We start from the raw sequence: 18015 nt of genomic DNA on the forward strand, positions 1-18015 counted from the left end.
ATTACCTTGATTTACTTTTACCTATTTTACGGTTTGTGATGGTCTACTTCTTTGGTATGATCACATATATATTATCTGATTAGTAGGCAATCTGTTCGATAATTTCCGTTAGTGCTAATTACTAGACATTTGACGACCGGTCTGGCTCAGTCGGTAGTGACCCTGCCTGCTAAGCCGCGGTCCTGGGTTCGAATCCCGGTAAGGGCATTTATTTGTGATGAGCACAGATATTTGTTCCTGAGTTATGGATGTTTTCTATGTATATACGTATGTATTTATCTATTTAAGTATGTATATCGTCGCTTAGCACCCATAGTACAAGCTTTGCTTAGTTTGGGGCTAGTTGATCGGTGTAAGGTATCCCCAATATATATATATATATATTTATTTATTTTATGTTTACGATTCATTATATTCTAAAAGATACCGTCGCCGTCGCGTCTCATACTTCCATATCGATAAGGTTTGATTTCGTATGCGTCGCATCGCCGTCGCGCGACCATCGCGCGACCGTCGCCCACGCAAGCCACGGCGTTACAGTATAAGCTATCATCGACGACATTCAAAATTGGAATAAAATCTAAAATAAAAAGAATAATCAGCATGAGACCACCCGTCAGTACAATGTCACAACATACTCGTAATAGTTGCACAATAGAATCACAGAATGCATCGCCTATGGTTGCCGAGAGTGCCGAGTGCTTATCACACCTGTTGAGCTATTCATTAAACCAACAGCTCACTGGGACAGCGACGACGTACAACTCCTATATTTCTTACGACACCACTTAGTTGGAGTTCGGAAATTTCATAATAAAAGTCATAACATAAACATAATCAGAAAAAAATATAATTGTCAATTTAATAGATAGTATTATTATATTGACTTATATTTTTAGAGAAAAGAGTAGCTATTTTAATATAAAAGTTGAACAACATCAAGTTCCCCAAACTACTGTAATCTATGATAATAATTAAATTTGTCCTTATTCCATCAATAAGGGTCATCCGATTCTTTCTGGATCAAATTATACCTTGATAAAATGTGTTGTTTCTTACAAGTCCGTGTGAAATGTACGACTCTTTGACTACTATAAGCTAGATTATTACAAGCTTTGTTTTATTTTAGCCGACGCCGTCATTCATTATGATATTTATGATGTTTCACATTTATTATGCCGGAAAAATGCCAGAGTTGCCAACTAGTAGAAAAGTACATTGTTTTAATCATTCTATAACAAACACATGTTTAATATTTTAAGTCGTTTTAAATTTGGTATAAATGCCCACTGAAACATGACATTTGTAAAAAATATTGTATGTACAGGAAATAAAATACTTCTCTGCTGAATTAACTCAACAAACAGGCTCCCGCAGCGAGAAAACGCCCTTGGGAAATGTATTTAACTGACAGAAAATTAAATTTCCATCAAATCTATGAATTCCACATTAATGGTTTAGTTAATGAGTTAGTCGATTATTCGCTCGGTTGGCGAAACTGCGCTTGTATTCAATGCCATCAAAAGTTACACGCACAGCGCCCAGCAATCGCTCCAACGAAATTATCATGACAGGGTTATTAAAAGCCAACAAAGTACCAGAAACTTATTGATTGAGAACTGATGCTCAGTCGACGGGGACAGGCCGCTCGGTCCCCAACCAATATATTACGCCATTTAAGATTCTCATTAGTTGTTTCATTTGATTAGATTACTTACGCTCCCGCGGGGTTGCAGCTCATCATGTCTTGTCAACACATATTAGAAGAGTTCTATTTAAACTCGACAGAGCGTGAACTCGTTTGATTCTCAAATTTGTATGATCTAATAATTTATATCAAATATTATTATGTTTATGATTGAAGTTGTGACTAAATTATATTCTCGCTCTGATTTTTCGCGTGACATATCTAATAATTCTTTCGTAATGTAATACTTAGCAAGAATTATATCTAAATCAGTAATTTTTAATATAGTCGTGAAAGTCTATGTAAATTAATGCAATAAAAAAGTCATAAAGCCACCTTGTTTGCGGCCTAAAGGTTTTTTGTATGGGTAAATATCTGAGACTTATTTGATTATTATACGAGTATTTTTTATTAAATCAGCCATAGATTTTTTTCTATAATTAATTATAAATTAATGTAAGACGTCAAACATCTATATGCTACCTTTATTACTGTCCTCTCCTAAGTTATATGAGTGCTAATTGATTCGTAGCTTTTTTATGACCCAGTGCAAATTAGTGTGTAGTTAGTTGTGTAATAATTTTATGACTTAGTTTGCGAATGGTAACAGTCTTGTAGTTTCAGAACCATCGCGAGACTGCTTAATTTCGGATGTAGTCAAGGCTGACTGACGTCTGTCATTGCCTCATAATGTCGTGATGTAGCTGGTTTATCTACTAATCAAAACATTTATTTGCTAGTCAGCAACCAGCAACACTAAAATTATAAGAAATGTCGAATATATATTACTTTAAGCCAGTAGCCCGATTCTCTATCACTTAGTCCAGAACATCCATAATAATATGATAAATGGGAAAGTGTGTGTCTGTTTGTTTGTCCGTATTTCACGGCAAAACGGAGCGACGAAATGACGTGATTTTTTAAGTGGTGATACTCGTAGTTGAAGGGATGGAGAGTGACATAGGCTACTTTTTGTCTCTTTCTAACGTGAGCGAAGCTGCGGGCAAAAGCTAGTATACAATACTTTTACTTTATAAAGTAGGGAAAGGTTTTCCAGCAGTAGGACACACAAGTAGGCTGGCAAGACAAAGAAGACATAAAAGAAAGGTTAGAGTTTTTGAAAATATTTGTTTTGTTCTTCCTTGATGAAATCTGATAAAATACTAAATCCTCGGAGTTAGGTTAGATAAAATGATAGACAGGGGATATCAAAAGCACCTTCATTTTAATACTTTACTTAAAAACTTGAGCTTAAATATAGTTTTCAACTTTCTCTAGTGTGTTATTCATAAATAAAGAGGTTTATCTACGACAAAGATCGGAAGTTCTCGTCGTGGCCTGGCGAATTAGCACGCTAAAGTGGTAATGAGCTGTTCATGTCTGTCGTTAAACTGGCACTGCCCAATCCATTATTGATATGACGTATATTCCTTGAAAATTTCAGCTGGTCATAATTGCTGCTCTACAACTAAAGCTAACGTTAAAATTAATAATGAAGACCACTTATTTACATAGCTGTTCACAATGTAGGTACGAGAGCTTCCATTCTCGCTGAAACGAACTCATCGACATGTGAAACGTAGGCGAGGTAGGCCCAATCAAAGATGGCGGGACGACTTTGACACCTTCCTGAACAACTTGATGAAGCGGAGAATCGGGAGTAACGGAGATCCCCAGGGGAGAGGCCCATGCCCGGCAGTGGGATACTCCAATAGGCTAAGAAAAAAAACACATGATTTATGCCGCCTCAAATTGTTGATTTAACAATGTATTGTCGATATTTCAAATACGACTCTTTTTGACAAGCGCTATTATTCTTGAACATGTCAAATTTATGAGTAGGTGTAAGTCTAGAATTCTATCTATAAAATATTTCATTGCATACCTAAGCTTTTAGGGCCAAGGTGTGCTGAAAAGAAAAGCTGATAGTAGGAGGACACGTACTAGGTGGGACAAAAGAAACGGGCGTGGGTGTGTGACGTTCGTATTAAGTCAAACATGTTTTCTTGCTAATAAAGTAAAGCTTATTGCAAGAAGTTAACAGTACAGCAGAAAAGGGTAAAACCTGACATCAATCTATACGCTTCTTAGGGCCGGTTGCATCAAACCGTCTGTCACCGTTAAAGTGTTCGTTTTAAATTTTATTGTATGGAAAGTTCCATAGACTTTTGCTGCTTGACGATGATGTGTCTGTCAAATGTGGTTGATGCAACTGGCCCTTAATCAAATAAGGCAGTGCTGGCTGGTGAAAAGAAATAGCCCTCGGATATAGAGATAACTTAATTTGTTAATAGAACTCCGACACCGAATTGATAGAATACTGAATATATTTTTATAAAATAAGTAAGATTGATATCTGAAAATTTATAGCCTGAGATTCTGTGATACGATACAGCTTTAGTAAACAATGGATGTGACGAAATTCGGCAGTTTCCACCGACCGTAGATACATACATGATTCCAAGATAGTCTCGTCTGTTCCTAGCAGTCTAGTAGAGCAGGATGATATGTGTATGGTAACAACTAATTATTTCGCTCTGCTCTTTTTTTTTTAATGTCTTTACTACCCCCATTAGTATTCACAACCTGAATAACATTACGACGTCCCGTTAATTTATGGAACCATGGAAAAGTCTGTGTGTGTGCTTACCAATATCATGATTGTGTACGGTCAGTTAGTTTCGTATAAGTAAACAAAAGTCGCGGAAACAGTGACACAGTCGGAATTCGAATGTGGGTCACGCGTAGTCATCATTGGCCGTAAAGGAAAAACCCGACCGCTGCTGGATGTGACTTCTTAGCTTGTTGTGCATAATGATCAGTTACGCAATTTCTTCCTCAAAACAAAATACAATTTTAAAGGATACATGACATTAACAATTGGGTGTGCATTACTTTTTCATGATCGAAAAGAGATTCTTATCTAACATTACCCATCACCCCATCAGTCTTTCAAGATCATTAATAAATATGACGTCGAAGTATGGTACAGGACCTATATTTAATTAATAATGTATCTCCGTTTTGAGACTTTGATATTGACACGTTATCAGGGTGCAGAGTAATGTTTGCGCCGATACCGATAATAGCATGTGTGGTATTGTATGATTCGGTATGATTAACTCATTTGAGCGTAATGGCGAGTGTTACGAAGACACCGGCGAAGCGGAATTAGAATGAAGTGCGCGGCGCGACTCGCCGCGGCCGTGTGCCACGTCATTGCCGTGACCCACTGACACAGATCCGCGGGGCCGCCTGCACCGATATCTGCACGCGCCGCCACCTCTTCCTCTCGCTCCTACCCGACCACAATATCGCATGCACTCTTTTTAACATGCATATTTTTGATGCATTTCTATTTTGTAATGCGTACCATTGCCACTTACGTCATGCGAGGTTTACTATCATTAAACGAGTTGAGTCGCTTTTATACTGAACTTGTTTCATACGCGGCTTATAAAAAGATGTGCACATGCGTACCTCACCTAGACCTTAACATAATTTCACCATCCGTGTCAACTGGTGCTCCACATACATATCCATGCATATTGTTTTAATGATAACTTAATATAGGTACTTATATACTGATATATTTTATGTGAATACTTAATAAAAAGTATTTTAAATATTCACTGTATTTGTTTGAAATAATTAAATTGAATAGTGTAATAATGGCCTTGTTATCTAAATTGTGCACTTGACACGAATAAGTAGATACTGTTCCATTTCACTTTCATGTGTGCGTCACGGAGATTGGTGTACGTCTGTATATAGGTAATATGCACGCACATGCACATACCACTGTCACGTGTACCAATAAATACATACTTACATACATGCAATATTAATTACTACTAAACTCTTTACAAAAAAAAAGCTTAGTCATATAAAATTATCCGAAGAAAAAACAACTATTTTGCAATTTATTTACAAATTTTCTCGCAGTCAGCTTCGTCTCTAATCTGTGTATGCTTATACCTATTTCGCAACAAATAGTTTTGCTAAATGGCTAATAAAAAAACATCTACCTGTGTCTAGCCAATCGTTTTAATTCGTGCATGATCGGTTTTATTCGTCAAGTTTATGAATGTGTCGTCACGGCGAGCGAGACCGCTGCAGAGCTTCATAAGACAAAGGCTACGGGTGTGACTGTAGCAGCGCTATCAGGTCCAGTGTCGACTTCGCCTCCCGCGGCTGCCGCCGCGCCGTCAGCCGCCGTTCTGCGTCGCGCCGTGTTGATATTATTTGAAGTGGCGAACGAAAAGGATGTATGTATACGTACGTCTCGTCTTTCAGTTGACTTTCATCGTCGTTTTGTAGTGAACGTTTCGCACGGATATTGATAGGATATTGCATTATCGCTACGTAATATATTTCTGCGATCGGCAAAACTGAAAAGGACTCAAAAAAATACGTAAAGCCTTCGGATTATTTCCAACGTTGGATTACAAGTGCCCTAGAGAATTTTCTGAACAAAAAATAGCGCTGGGATAAAGCGTGGCGCAATGCAGTGTATGTTTGGATGCGAATTCAAACAGTGTTGTGCGAAATTAATACAGAGAGACCGCAGTCTAGTGAATCGTACTAAAAAATTGTGGTGTGTGCTGTAGCCATGCTGCCAATGGTGCATACAGAGCCTGTGCTTTTCGATTTCGGCGGTCCCAGCATCGACGGAGCCGCAACTCCGTCACCCTCGGTGCCGCCCTCGCTCACGCCGCACTCGGATGTTGACGATCTTGTAGACATTTTCTTTGACGTCGATGTGGCCGTCAACACTTATCCAAGGTAAAAATTATTCATTCACGAAATGATACTGATTTTTAGGACAACCGTCATCTCGCGCCCTTGACCCTGACCATGTATATCGTCATCAGTACTAGATATAGCTAGTGAAACGCTCTTCTCGGTGAGCGCTTCGTTTTGTCGAGTGCTCATGAAAAAAACATGTCGATTTTTGCTGCGCATTTCGCCGACGTTAAATTTTCGTAAAAAATGCGTGCTTGGCATTTACAGAAACACGTAAAGGAACGTGAATCGATTACATGGTCGCCAAACAATTTCGCGAAGGTTTTCAAGTCTCTCATATTACGCCCTGTGTGCGAAGAAAGTCAACAAGTGGTGGCTCCATGAAATCGAGCGTGTCAGTGTAATGATTGGATCACATCACGTCACGCTTGCTTGAACATTAGAAGTCGTATCAGATAGTTGACTTACTACTTAGGATCTCTTTTTAGAAAACTAGTTTATTTTTTAACCTGGTAGTAGAGTATATTCAAACATTTACCTGTGATCTTTCCTCATTTGTCTTGTTGGTAGGCGGTGAATTGCTTTTATTCGCGCTCAACTGAATAACTCGAGGAAAACGATTTCATAATTGGCTGTAAGACGTAGCCTGAGAAATCGTTTCAGGTGTGACGCGGACTGCGCAGTGAAAGTGTCAGCATTGCGAGTGGTCCATTCACTGCGATAGCAACAGCTGTTAATAACTATTTTATTATTCCTAGTAGCCGAACAATTAGCGGATTAATTAGTGGTTGCTTAAAACTTCAATAAAACAGATATTTGGGGATATGATCCTGATTAAATAGTATGTTATTAAGGAATGCTATATTCAGTTTTCTAGTACATACACTCCTGAGCTCAATCGCGGACAGCCGCATCGCATATATCGAAACTGCACTTAGTTGATTAGTAACGAGGGAGGGCCGACAGGGTCAATATCTCAAGAACATCTTACCTCCCTGTCCTTCATACAAGTACAGCACTTTACTTGCGGTTATTGAGACCAAAGGCGCCTTTAAAATGTCAAGCAGTGGGTTGCTTTTCAAAGTTACATATTTTTCTTTCACGCTGCTTAAATTGCATAGCAGATATCTCGATGATGTGTATATTATAGTCAACACATTATTTTAGAAATTTTACCATTGCAAAAATGCTGGAATTCAGAAGACGTTACATACATGCATACATGCGCAATTGCGCATGCATTCAGATTAATAGTGAGCGCATCAAATGATAACAAAGACGGCACAAATAGACATAAAGATTGTAGGTCACTACGGTGAACCACAGATAAGGTAACATTGACTAATATTATTTAGAAACTATTCATGCGCCTATAAGATAGAAAAGTTTAATTTTCGCTTATTCATTTATTGCAAGTAATTGTGCAGGTAACGCACAACTAACCCAAAAGGAGTGTCAATGACAAGTTATATTAAATTTTGTACTTTTCTGTAAAAAATATGGATGTTTTGACCCTGGTCGCTCCAAAATGCGAATTGACTTTCTCTTTTCCTAATATAACCCCAAAACAAAGGTCCTTGAAAAACGTTCTTAGTAAATAACCTATTATAACTCTCCTGGACTCAATAACTAGAATCCATCCAATTACTCTTTTTGTTAAAGTATCGAAATCAAAAAGAGCGTAATTAGTTTTCATGTGGTCTCCCCATTCTACCAACACAATATGTCAACACCAGGCAGGCAAGTATTATGGTCGCGCGATAAATGATAAAACATCTGGCCGTCCCTATCACACTTACAAATAGTGCGATAGGGACGGCCATAAGTACTAGTAACTTTTTATAAAACAGCCCTGTGGTACCGCTACCCTGCCCTTGTCGACCTTCTTACCACTCGGCAACTAGCTTCGTCTATCTCACACGCTATCTGTCGCCATTTCGTACTATGTGACCTATCCACCTCAACTTGAGTTATGTTCTCTGCACGTGACGTCAGTCACTTTTGTCACCGGCGCATGACATTGCACATGATTCGTGTTAATAAGAAATAACGACAAACAACGAATCCATATTTATTGATAATTTTTACTAACTTCTCTTTATGCAATATTTTCGTAAAATATGTATAGAGCCTACGCTCTGTAGTGTTTTTACAATCCAAGTCCCCCTATTTAAACAATCCTAAAGAAAATAGTCATAAGATCTAAGGAGTTACTAAAATATATCATTGATCCTATAGTAGGAACTGGATTTTGACAACTGTACAAGAATGTTGCTACTATATTTTTTTCGGATTTTTTAGGCCAAGATTAACGATTTTATAAGCAAAATAGTTTTTTTGTAGAAATGTGTTTCATAAAGTGGGCAGTAATTCATACTTCAAGTTGGACCCCCTAATTTGCAACATTCTATGTCCTATGATTTACTATTACCCATTTGCCTACTTACATAATATATGTATGTTCTCAGATTTTTTTTAAATATGAAAAATTGAATAAAATGAAATAAATATAGGCCCCAAGGCCCCATTTGCCTACCTACATTTTTTTTTTATACTACGTCGGTGGCAAACAAGCATACGGCCCGCCTGATGTAAAGCGGTCACCGTAACCTATGGACGCCTGCAACTCAAACAGTGTCACATGCGCGTTGCCACCCCATTAGAAACTTGTACATTCCCTTTTGCTGTGTTAAGTACACAGCAAAAAGGAGTGTACAAGTTCTAAGGAGGGTTCGGGTTGCCGACGACTCAAAGGACAATAGACGGAACAAGTTAGTTCCGTAAGTCCTCCCGTCATCAGCACACCGCACCCTCGTTGAGCTCTGGCAGCCTTACTCACCGGCAGGAACACAACACTATGAGTAGGGTCTAGTGCTATTTGGCTGCGGTCTTCTGTAAGGCGGAGGTACTACCCCAGTTGGGCTCTGCTCTAGATTCGAGCGAGACGATATCCGCTGTGCTGTGCCCTACCACACAAAGCGGAATATCATTCGCTATGCCCTACCTCCTACATAATATTATGTATGTTTTCAGATTTTATTTATAAAAAAATAAAATGAGAATAGCAAATAAAATGAGGTAGCAAAGGTAGTAAATCATAGGACATAGAATGTTGCAAATTAGGGGGCCCAACTTGAAGTATGAACGACTGCCCACTCTATGAAACATATTTCTACAAAAAAACAATTTTGCTTATAAAATCGTTATTCTTTGCCTAAAAAATCCGAAAAAAATATATGTGCAGGTAGCAAATAGGTAGTAAATCATAGTACATACAATCCTGACGTCAGAATGACTGCCCACATCGGGTAAGCTCGGAAGTTTTTTCAATCAACTACAAAGTTTATATGTACAGGGAACTTGCCTGTAACGCCGTGGCTTGCATGGGCGACGGTCGCGCGATGGTCGCGCGACGGCGATGCGACACATACGAAATCAAACCTTATCGATATGGAAGTATGAGACGCGACGGCGACGGTCGCGCGACCGTCGCCCACGCAAGACACGGCGTGATTAAAATATTGTATACCATGCACGAAATAAAGCGTCAGGATACTGATAATTATAAGAAAAACATAGAATTCGTGCATGAAATATTTACTTCAAGTGAAAGGCAAGTTCTCTATTGTAATTTATGAAATAGATTGGTCGCTGGCTCATCATAACTCAGCTGCTGGCTCTTGGCTCATAAAGAGCAGATGATAAGAAAGAAATAGCAAATCGATGTCGTTTCACACAAGTAAATGACGTAATCTTCACACCGGTCAACTATCTAAGCATTGTTTCTTACATTACATCAGATTTTGCAAAGCTTTTCCTTTTTCAAAAATTGTTTGTTGTGAAACTAGTAAGATTGGTATGGTCTATAAATAAGACAGGCTTTCTCTATTGCGGGGTGTTAAAAAGTGATTGATAATGAGTAAAACGCCATTCGTTATTTCAGGTTTTTTGCCAATATCGATCAATGTATCTATGCGTTCATTTCCAGCCACGAAAAGGGCATAGGAACGTTTCGTTCAGAAATCCGGAGTTACGGCAGATTTAACGTGTCAAGTAAGTAATATTATCTCTACTTCCTACCCAAGAAAGAAACTTGGGTTCAATCACACTTCGCGCGTAAGTTCGAAAAAAGTGCACGGTTAGAGTTGCAGCATTATAGCATTAATTCATAGCTATATACAGAGAGGGGCCTGTAACAAAGGCGAAGAATTGAACTCTAGGCTATTTTCCTTATACTGATCAACATTTGTTCGGCGACTTTTAAAAATAACTTGTATTTTGATTTTTATCACCCTTGAAAGTTTTTTCTAAGAGGTAATGTATTGCGAATTCTGTTAAGTCTAAAGTGTGACAGACAACGTCAATGACAACAATAATGGCGTACATTGAAGCTAATATTTATTTTGTATGAAAAATTAAAAATTTAAAGACTTCATAATTTTTAAAAGCACTGAACAAATGTTGATCAGTATAAGGAGAATAGCCTACAGTTCAATTCTTCGCCTTTGTTACAGGCCCCACTCTGTATATTCCGTTCGTAGCGCTACGACGTCGTAGCCCTTTTCCCGGCCTGTGGAAAATGCAATTGCACCGTTGATTTGTTACCGGCAATCTGTCTTTATAACCATTTATTTTGTAAATATAAAGTAGGGAAGTGGAACGACAAAGAGATACTAATTATTATTTTGCAGCATCATTATTGCCTATGTGAATTAAAGGATATCTAATCTATACCTAATCACTTACTTTTACTTGACACAATCTACTCCTATCTCTCAAATGTTTATAAAACTAACATGCGATAAAATGAAATGACAATAAGGGGGAGTACCTACCATCACAAAATAGAGACATAGCATGTATTACCGAGGACAGTATTCTCACCATCTGAGATACATCGGACATATCTGCGCTGACAGAATTATTGGTGGATATCAAATTTGAATTTAATGGACGATCACGGATCACGGCTAACACGTATTAGGTGTACTAAAAATTCTGTGTGCAAGATATCAACAGTTAGTGCCGCACTGTCCAGAGCTGGAAACGAACCAGCGGCCTCGGTTTACCGGGCAGTTGCCTAGACCGCTCTGACATCCGGACAGACCTTTAGTCCATTGGTCGAAATTGAAGTACATACTCGTATATATTAATTTTCTGAAGGCTTGTGACGGTCCCTGGCTCTCTCTGAAATATATCAGTATGGCTCGACCTCCTAACCGAATGAGATGAGAGATGAGATCAGCAGCAGACGGGGTTCGAGTTCTGGAGAGTGAAGGCCCTGATTCCTTTATGCATGACATTTATTTCGATTTACAGGGTAATCGTCACATAACTGTCAACATTCAAAATTTTTACAAAATTTCAGCATATGAAATAAGTAAGTGTTAAGTATAATTGAAGTCTAAGATTTGTAATAGTAAAATAAAAACAGATGTAGCTACGTTCGCACAGCAACGTTAGTATGCAAAGGTGCTTTTACCGAATTGGAAACTCAACTACCTTAAATATTAAATGTGAAAAGTCAATAGTTTACAGTAAACAATGGGCGGAAAAATGTTTGAAGTCGCAATTCCACGAATAATCGAATATGTCCATGGCAGTAAGCTGGCATCGCGTCTCGTGGCTCGTCGAACGGAGCCATGACACTGACCGCGATACAATGAAGTCATCGAAATGGCTCGTAATGGATGTCAAGAAATTATACTTCACTAAACATTCAATCATCAAAGTATTTAAAAGTCAATGCACTTTTAATTAATAATATTAAACGATAATATCGTCGGTTGGAGTGTATTAGCAACAGATAATAGGATAGTTCGAAAACAACTTTAGATGTTTTTCGCTATCATGCGCACATGCATTAAATAAACATGAACATAATGCAGTCGCGAACTTCATATAAATAATCAATTATAACTTACATTGTTTAAATTTCTACATTCCCATGATGCAAGTTATAAAAATGAATATCCTTGACCGGGCTTGTGACGAAGCTCGAGCTTCCGTTGGTGGCCGTGAACGCATGCGTCACCTAGTATAGCAGCCGAGCAGGACAGAACATATACCTATCTGTAACCATCGCCAAACTAGAGGTCTGCAAAAACATAAATACTTTTAAACTATTTGCGTTGTTTTATTAGCAGCACCGTGAGACCGTTTATAATAACCAATTTATGCAAGCTATGTGGTTGTTTCACTCGATCGAGTAGTGAGCTAACATTGTTTCGTTGAGATTGGGATGAGATACGAGTTTCTTTTGCTCGAACGATAATAAATAAGTACATACGTACGTTGTCAATGAGTATTGATGTTTTTTGTGTTACGCCATGAATTACTCGTTATAAACCTACCCTATTCGTTTTGGAAAGTACTCTCTCATGCTCTTTGCATAATCCGGATATCATACGTCGGTGGTACAAACCGGTCCATTTTATTTCGTCATTGGTCTCTTTCACTGCTAGTGTGCCTGCCTAACGAAATAAATAAAAAATCACGGGTATGAGACGACACTAATCTAGGGAAGACCTCAATTACAAGATTTTCGGTCTGCTATCTGAGAGGTCTACCAACTACAACAATACACACGGGGTTACAATTTTATGCCACATACAACTCGCAAAAATACCATCCATTTTGATTATTATAGGTAAACAGACCCAGAAATAACACATATCGCGCGTATTATCATTATTTACGCCTTAACCAGTAGGGACTTACAGTGCGTGCATTTAATTTATCTGAGCAATAAATAACACTTGGACAACCTGGTCCAATCGTCATTGCATATTTTAGCATCCGTTCAGCATACCTGTTCATTAAAATACTTCTCGTCTTTTATCAACGGTCATATTAGGTAAGTCTTTATGAGTCATTATTAAGTTCATTGTTATCTGCTAGTAAATTCAAATAAGTATCATGTAGGCCTCAACGACATTTTACTGAAAATGATAAATATACAAGTCACTTTCTTATGTTATACGAGTATTGCGCAATATTTTATAGCTTACCCATGGCACGTAATTTTGATTGTGTAGGATGTCACGAATACAGAGACAATGTACCTATTATAAAATCGGGCGTTTTGCCGGAAATACAGGTGAGTTAGAATTCGCACGTCTTATTGGGCAAAAATGTGAAGGACAAAATTAAATAGGGAATCGTAATGATGGCACAAGGCAAGCGTCTGTCCCTTCGCGATGGCGAATCCGGTGTTACAATGTAGCGCTTCGGCCAAGATTAGATAACCATCGACATAGGGTGTGGAATAAACACCGGAAGTTAACAAGGATATCATAGTATGTAAATGCCAAAATGATGTCTGCAAAAAAACATGTTGCTTTAGTGGGGTTTTCGTAAATCTTATCGACATTTTATTATTTACCTAGCTTTAGAGCCAGCTTGGCGATGAAGCAGGAATTTGTTGAGTTAGGGCTCGTTAAGAAGGTAGATAAGCCATTGACGAAAAATCGACAGCATCAAAAACAAGTTAAGGACATGTATTTTACCAAATATCGTTCCAGAAATTGCGATTATAATCGACTAATCAACATCGCTAGTGTTTAATACAGTTGATTAATACAAGTATATTATGTAAATAGTTATGTATAATATAGATGTAAGAAGTGAACGACTCACATGTTTACCGGAAACTGACCTATTCAAGTTATTCTTTTTAATAGACTTATTGCATAATCGGCATAACTCCATTAAGCGCACAGAGTGGCGTGTGATGACTACACTTTCACGCGAGCATTCATTTATGTTACATTATAATCGACGATAGAGTTTTTAAAAATGACTGCGATTGAAACCTGTTTGTTAGCGAATATTATGCCATAAAAGTAAATTTGGACAACGTGAATTCTAAAACTGAGCGCGTTAAAATTCTTACTGGGCATAACGTAATTAATTAAGTATTTCTTATTTTTAGTTTCAGACTCTAAGCAAATATTCCTTACCTATTACCTAAATCTTCCAGGTTTAGAAAATATACGATATATATAATAAATATCGGATATTTATGATATATGTATATTAATTTTGTACGAAAGTCATATTATTATTTATTTTATTGCATTCAGGTCAGTGCGGGCAAGACCGGCATTCTTTATTTGAAATAAAGTTTGAGTGGATAAAACTAGACTATTAAAGTAGTCTGGAGTGATCCGCATTGTCCTATGGGCTAGCAAATTTTATATTCTACACAGCTTATATAATACTTTGGTGAATTAAAATAAACTTATGACTTATGAGATAAAAATCACTTTTTTTAAGGCTCGGCGGGTTGACCGTCCCCGCGCGCTGAGTAAGGAAAGACCGCCTAGTGCTCGTTGTCGCGTAATTTCATATGGAAATAAGTATCAAAATCATGTTTATTGTTATTCTGTAATAACAGGGAGTAATGTGATATATATTAAAACAAATAACGTTGATATGTTTAAAATAAAAGCATTTTTCTATTTATAAGGCAAGGCCGTCATATGTCCCGTAAATGACGTTGATAACCTTATTTTTTCAGGTCCAGACAAAAGCAAAGCCGAAACTTATTAAAAGTAACCTACAACACCCGTTTAAACTCGACTTATTTCCCATAAAGCCTAAAAAAAGGTGCCTTACTCTTATATGACGGTCTAGGCACAATTTCGAAGTTACATATTTCAGGACATAAAACAATAAATTGAACGCGTTTTAAGAGCATTAATTGTACTAGACAGGAATAACGATTATTAAATTAACACGTTACATACATAATGCACAAATATTCCAACTGCTTCTATTTTATTTTAAATTTTTTGCGTAACCATGTTGAACTCGATGGTCGAGTTCGAAACACGAATCAAGTTTTTTGTTAACTAGTGTTCGTCCTAGGGATATCTATTGAAGACTTATTAAAAAGAAACCTTATGTTTTCAAAACCATTATGTTCTATTAATTTTTAATTACTTTAAAAAGCCATTTCCGGTTTGCTCACTGACAACCTAACACGCTCCTCCTCGCTTCGCTCGTCGTCGCACCTAAACTGACCCTGTCGCACACGAGTTTTCTGTTACAATACTAATAAAATTATTACATTACATTTATGCCTTGTAATATTTATTGTCAAACGTGGTTTTGCATGATGTAATTTGTAGAAACATTTTTTGACACAAAAATAGTTGACAAAATCATTTTGTCCAGTAATTAATTTGACAAAAATAAAGTTGAGCAAACTTTTCTTGTCCAACTGAAGCCTTGGGAATAAAACTGAAATTATCATTTGACAATTTTAAGTTAAATTTGGAAAAAAAATCTTCGGTAAATTCAATTAATCCCGTAGAAATGAAAATGCAAATGCCTAAATATTTTCGAAATTTGCGATGTGTAATTTTGACCAAACATGTTTTTGGGATTATAAGTTTTGCCATTAAAAACGTTTGCGAAATAAAGTTTTGTCTAAATAAAATTTGACTAAGTAAAATTATGCCAAATGATAATTTGACCAAACAAATTCATTGCGAAACATACCTTTGCCAAACAATACTTTGAGAAATGAAACTATTGCGATATGATTATTGGGAAATGAAATTTGACGAAACGTTTTTTGGCGAAACGGCAGGACACCATTGAAGACCAATGGATTAAAGATGAAAAACTGGTATACCTTCGGAGGTGTAAGAATGTCATTTCTTAATAACTCTAGAATATAATAAAATAAATAAGTCTTGCTGAGCTTGATATACCTATATCTTGATATATATCCTCGGACCCTGATCACACTGCTATAATATTTACAAATACGCTATTTGTAATGTTTATATATCGATAATAACATATATCGGCGAACCCAGTATTATGGTATACATGTATATCTTGACATACATCCATTGATATATCCTCGATTAACCCTGTCATCTCCACAGGATTTTATTTTGTGAACGTGCTTGACTGCTTGTTGGTATTCTAGTATTTAGAATGTACCCCATTTAGACTAAACCTTATTTTTAAATACCGTATGTATAAAATTTACTCTTATAACACAAATAATACAAATCAACTTCATGCAGCATAGCTTGCAGCTTATATGCCGTTGACAATATCATCCTGCCAAACGTCTCATTTATTTGAACGTTAATTAGGTCTATCTATTATAAGTAGGTATTATAATGATAATAGGTATGCGATTAATTTACAAGCCGGTAGAAATCGAGTATAAGTAATAAAAAGTCTTGCATATTCTACAAGTAAGACAACATTTACGTAATTAATTTATGGATATGGACTCTAGTTCTTTTCTTAATCGGTCCAGCGGAGCCTTATAAGTTGTTTTAATACATCTTATACTTTTAAACGAGCAATTCTTGTATATTTATTTATTTATTTATACCGACGATCTCGGAAACCGCTCTAACGATTTCGCCGAAATTTGTTATGTGGGGGTTTTCGGGGGTGAAAAATCGATCTAGCGTAGCCTTAGATCCCGGAAAACGCGAATTTTCGAGTTTTCATGAGTTTTTCTTTCGCGGTAGTAAATGTAAAATATGGTCGGTAATTTCGCCGCGCGCGCATCGATTCCGCTTAGCTCAGTCGTACGAGGTCGGTCTAATGTACGCAGATAGATCGTAGATGTCAGGGTTTCGAATCCCGGCCAGAAATTAAATTTTTGTTTTTTGCCTTTTTTTTTGCTTTGTATTAAGAGTTTTTTTTAATGTAAAGACGTGATATATTAAAATAGAACCGAGCGAAGCTCGGTCGCCCAGATATTTACAATATTAAATAATTAAATGGAACCTCACCAAGTGGTGAAAAACCTGAAGGGTCGATAAAGACAAGACTCCAACCACCTTTTTTTGCAGGGGAAAAATACAATTATGCATACCACGGGTGTGGGGACGGCCTTAAGTGATTATGTGGGACTCCTAGTTAAGGGCTAATGAGGCCTAATGGACTTCTACCTCCTATCGCAACCTAAATGCAACTTGTATGGAACTGCAGCATAGCTGGGCATTAACTCGTTAATCCGTTAATCGTTAATTAACGAAGTTAACATTTCGATTAACGGATTAACTTTTAAGTTAACTTGAAAAAATGTTAACGGACTCGTTAACTTCCGTTAAATTTCTCCGAGTCCGTTAATCGTTAATCTAGTAGGGTACTGGCGCCATCTGCGCTGCGAAAAACACGTTCTGAACGCTACTATAAAAGCCCGAAGTACGGCAAATCCTATGATTTGCCGGTAAATCCTAGGTTTTACCGATGTCGATTGCTAAAAGTTAGAAATATTACCTAAAAAAGTATTCTTCACGTGGATTTGCTTTTACTAACTTTGATTCGGTGAATCCTAAGCTTTACCATGGCGACTGTTGTAGTGATAGGGCAGCAAATTCGAGCCCTTTTACGACCACATTCGCTTCCCTAGCCTCTACCGCCCAAAGTGCCACAACAGTCCCGTTACCGCCAGCATCTCTCCTGACACAGCTCTTGGCAGTATCTCAGGCGATCACTGCCTTCCACGTGCAGCCTAGAGTTTAATAGGCTAGCTGTACTTCGGCCTTATACAATATAATACGTTATAGTGGATACTGATGCAACTAAATAATTAA

General features: G+C 37.4%; 1 protein-coding gene across 7 annotated transcripts in view; it reads left to right on the plus strand.

The window, feature by feature from the left end:
• Window positions 1-18015, plus strand: part of LOC125227614 — a 72117-nt gene that overhangs the window by 21468 nt on the left and 32634 nt on the right. Inside the window, exon 1 of one of the 7 annotated variants that reach the window (XM_048131966.1) lies at window positions 5813-6472. The exons of 2 other annotated variants lie outside the window; for them this stretch is intronic. In XM_048131966.1, the coding sequence (XP_047987923.1) occupies window positions 6300-6472 (173 nt within the window). In that variant the 5' untranslated portion in view covers window positions 5813-6299. Of the gene's footprint in view, window positions 1-5812; window positions 6473-18015 lie in introns of those variants that run through there. 4 more of the 7 variants (XM_048131962.1, XM_048131968.1, XM_048131965.1 and 1 more) reach the window with 4 other exon arrangements.

The sequence above is a fragment of the Leguminivora glycinivorella genome, chromosome 6 (genome assembly GCF_023078275.1).
Source record: "Leguminivora glycinivorella isolate SPB_JAAS2020 chromosome 6, LegGlyc_1.1, whole genome shotgun sequence".
In the NCBI taxonomy this organism is placed as follows: domain Eukaryota; kingdom Metazoa; phylum Arthropoda; class Insecta; order Lepidoptera; family Tortricidae; genus Leguminivora; species Leguminivora glycinivorella.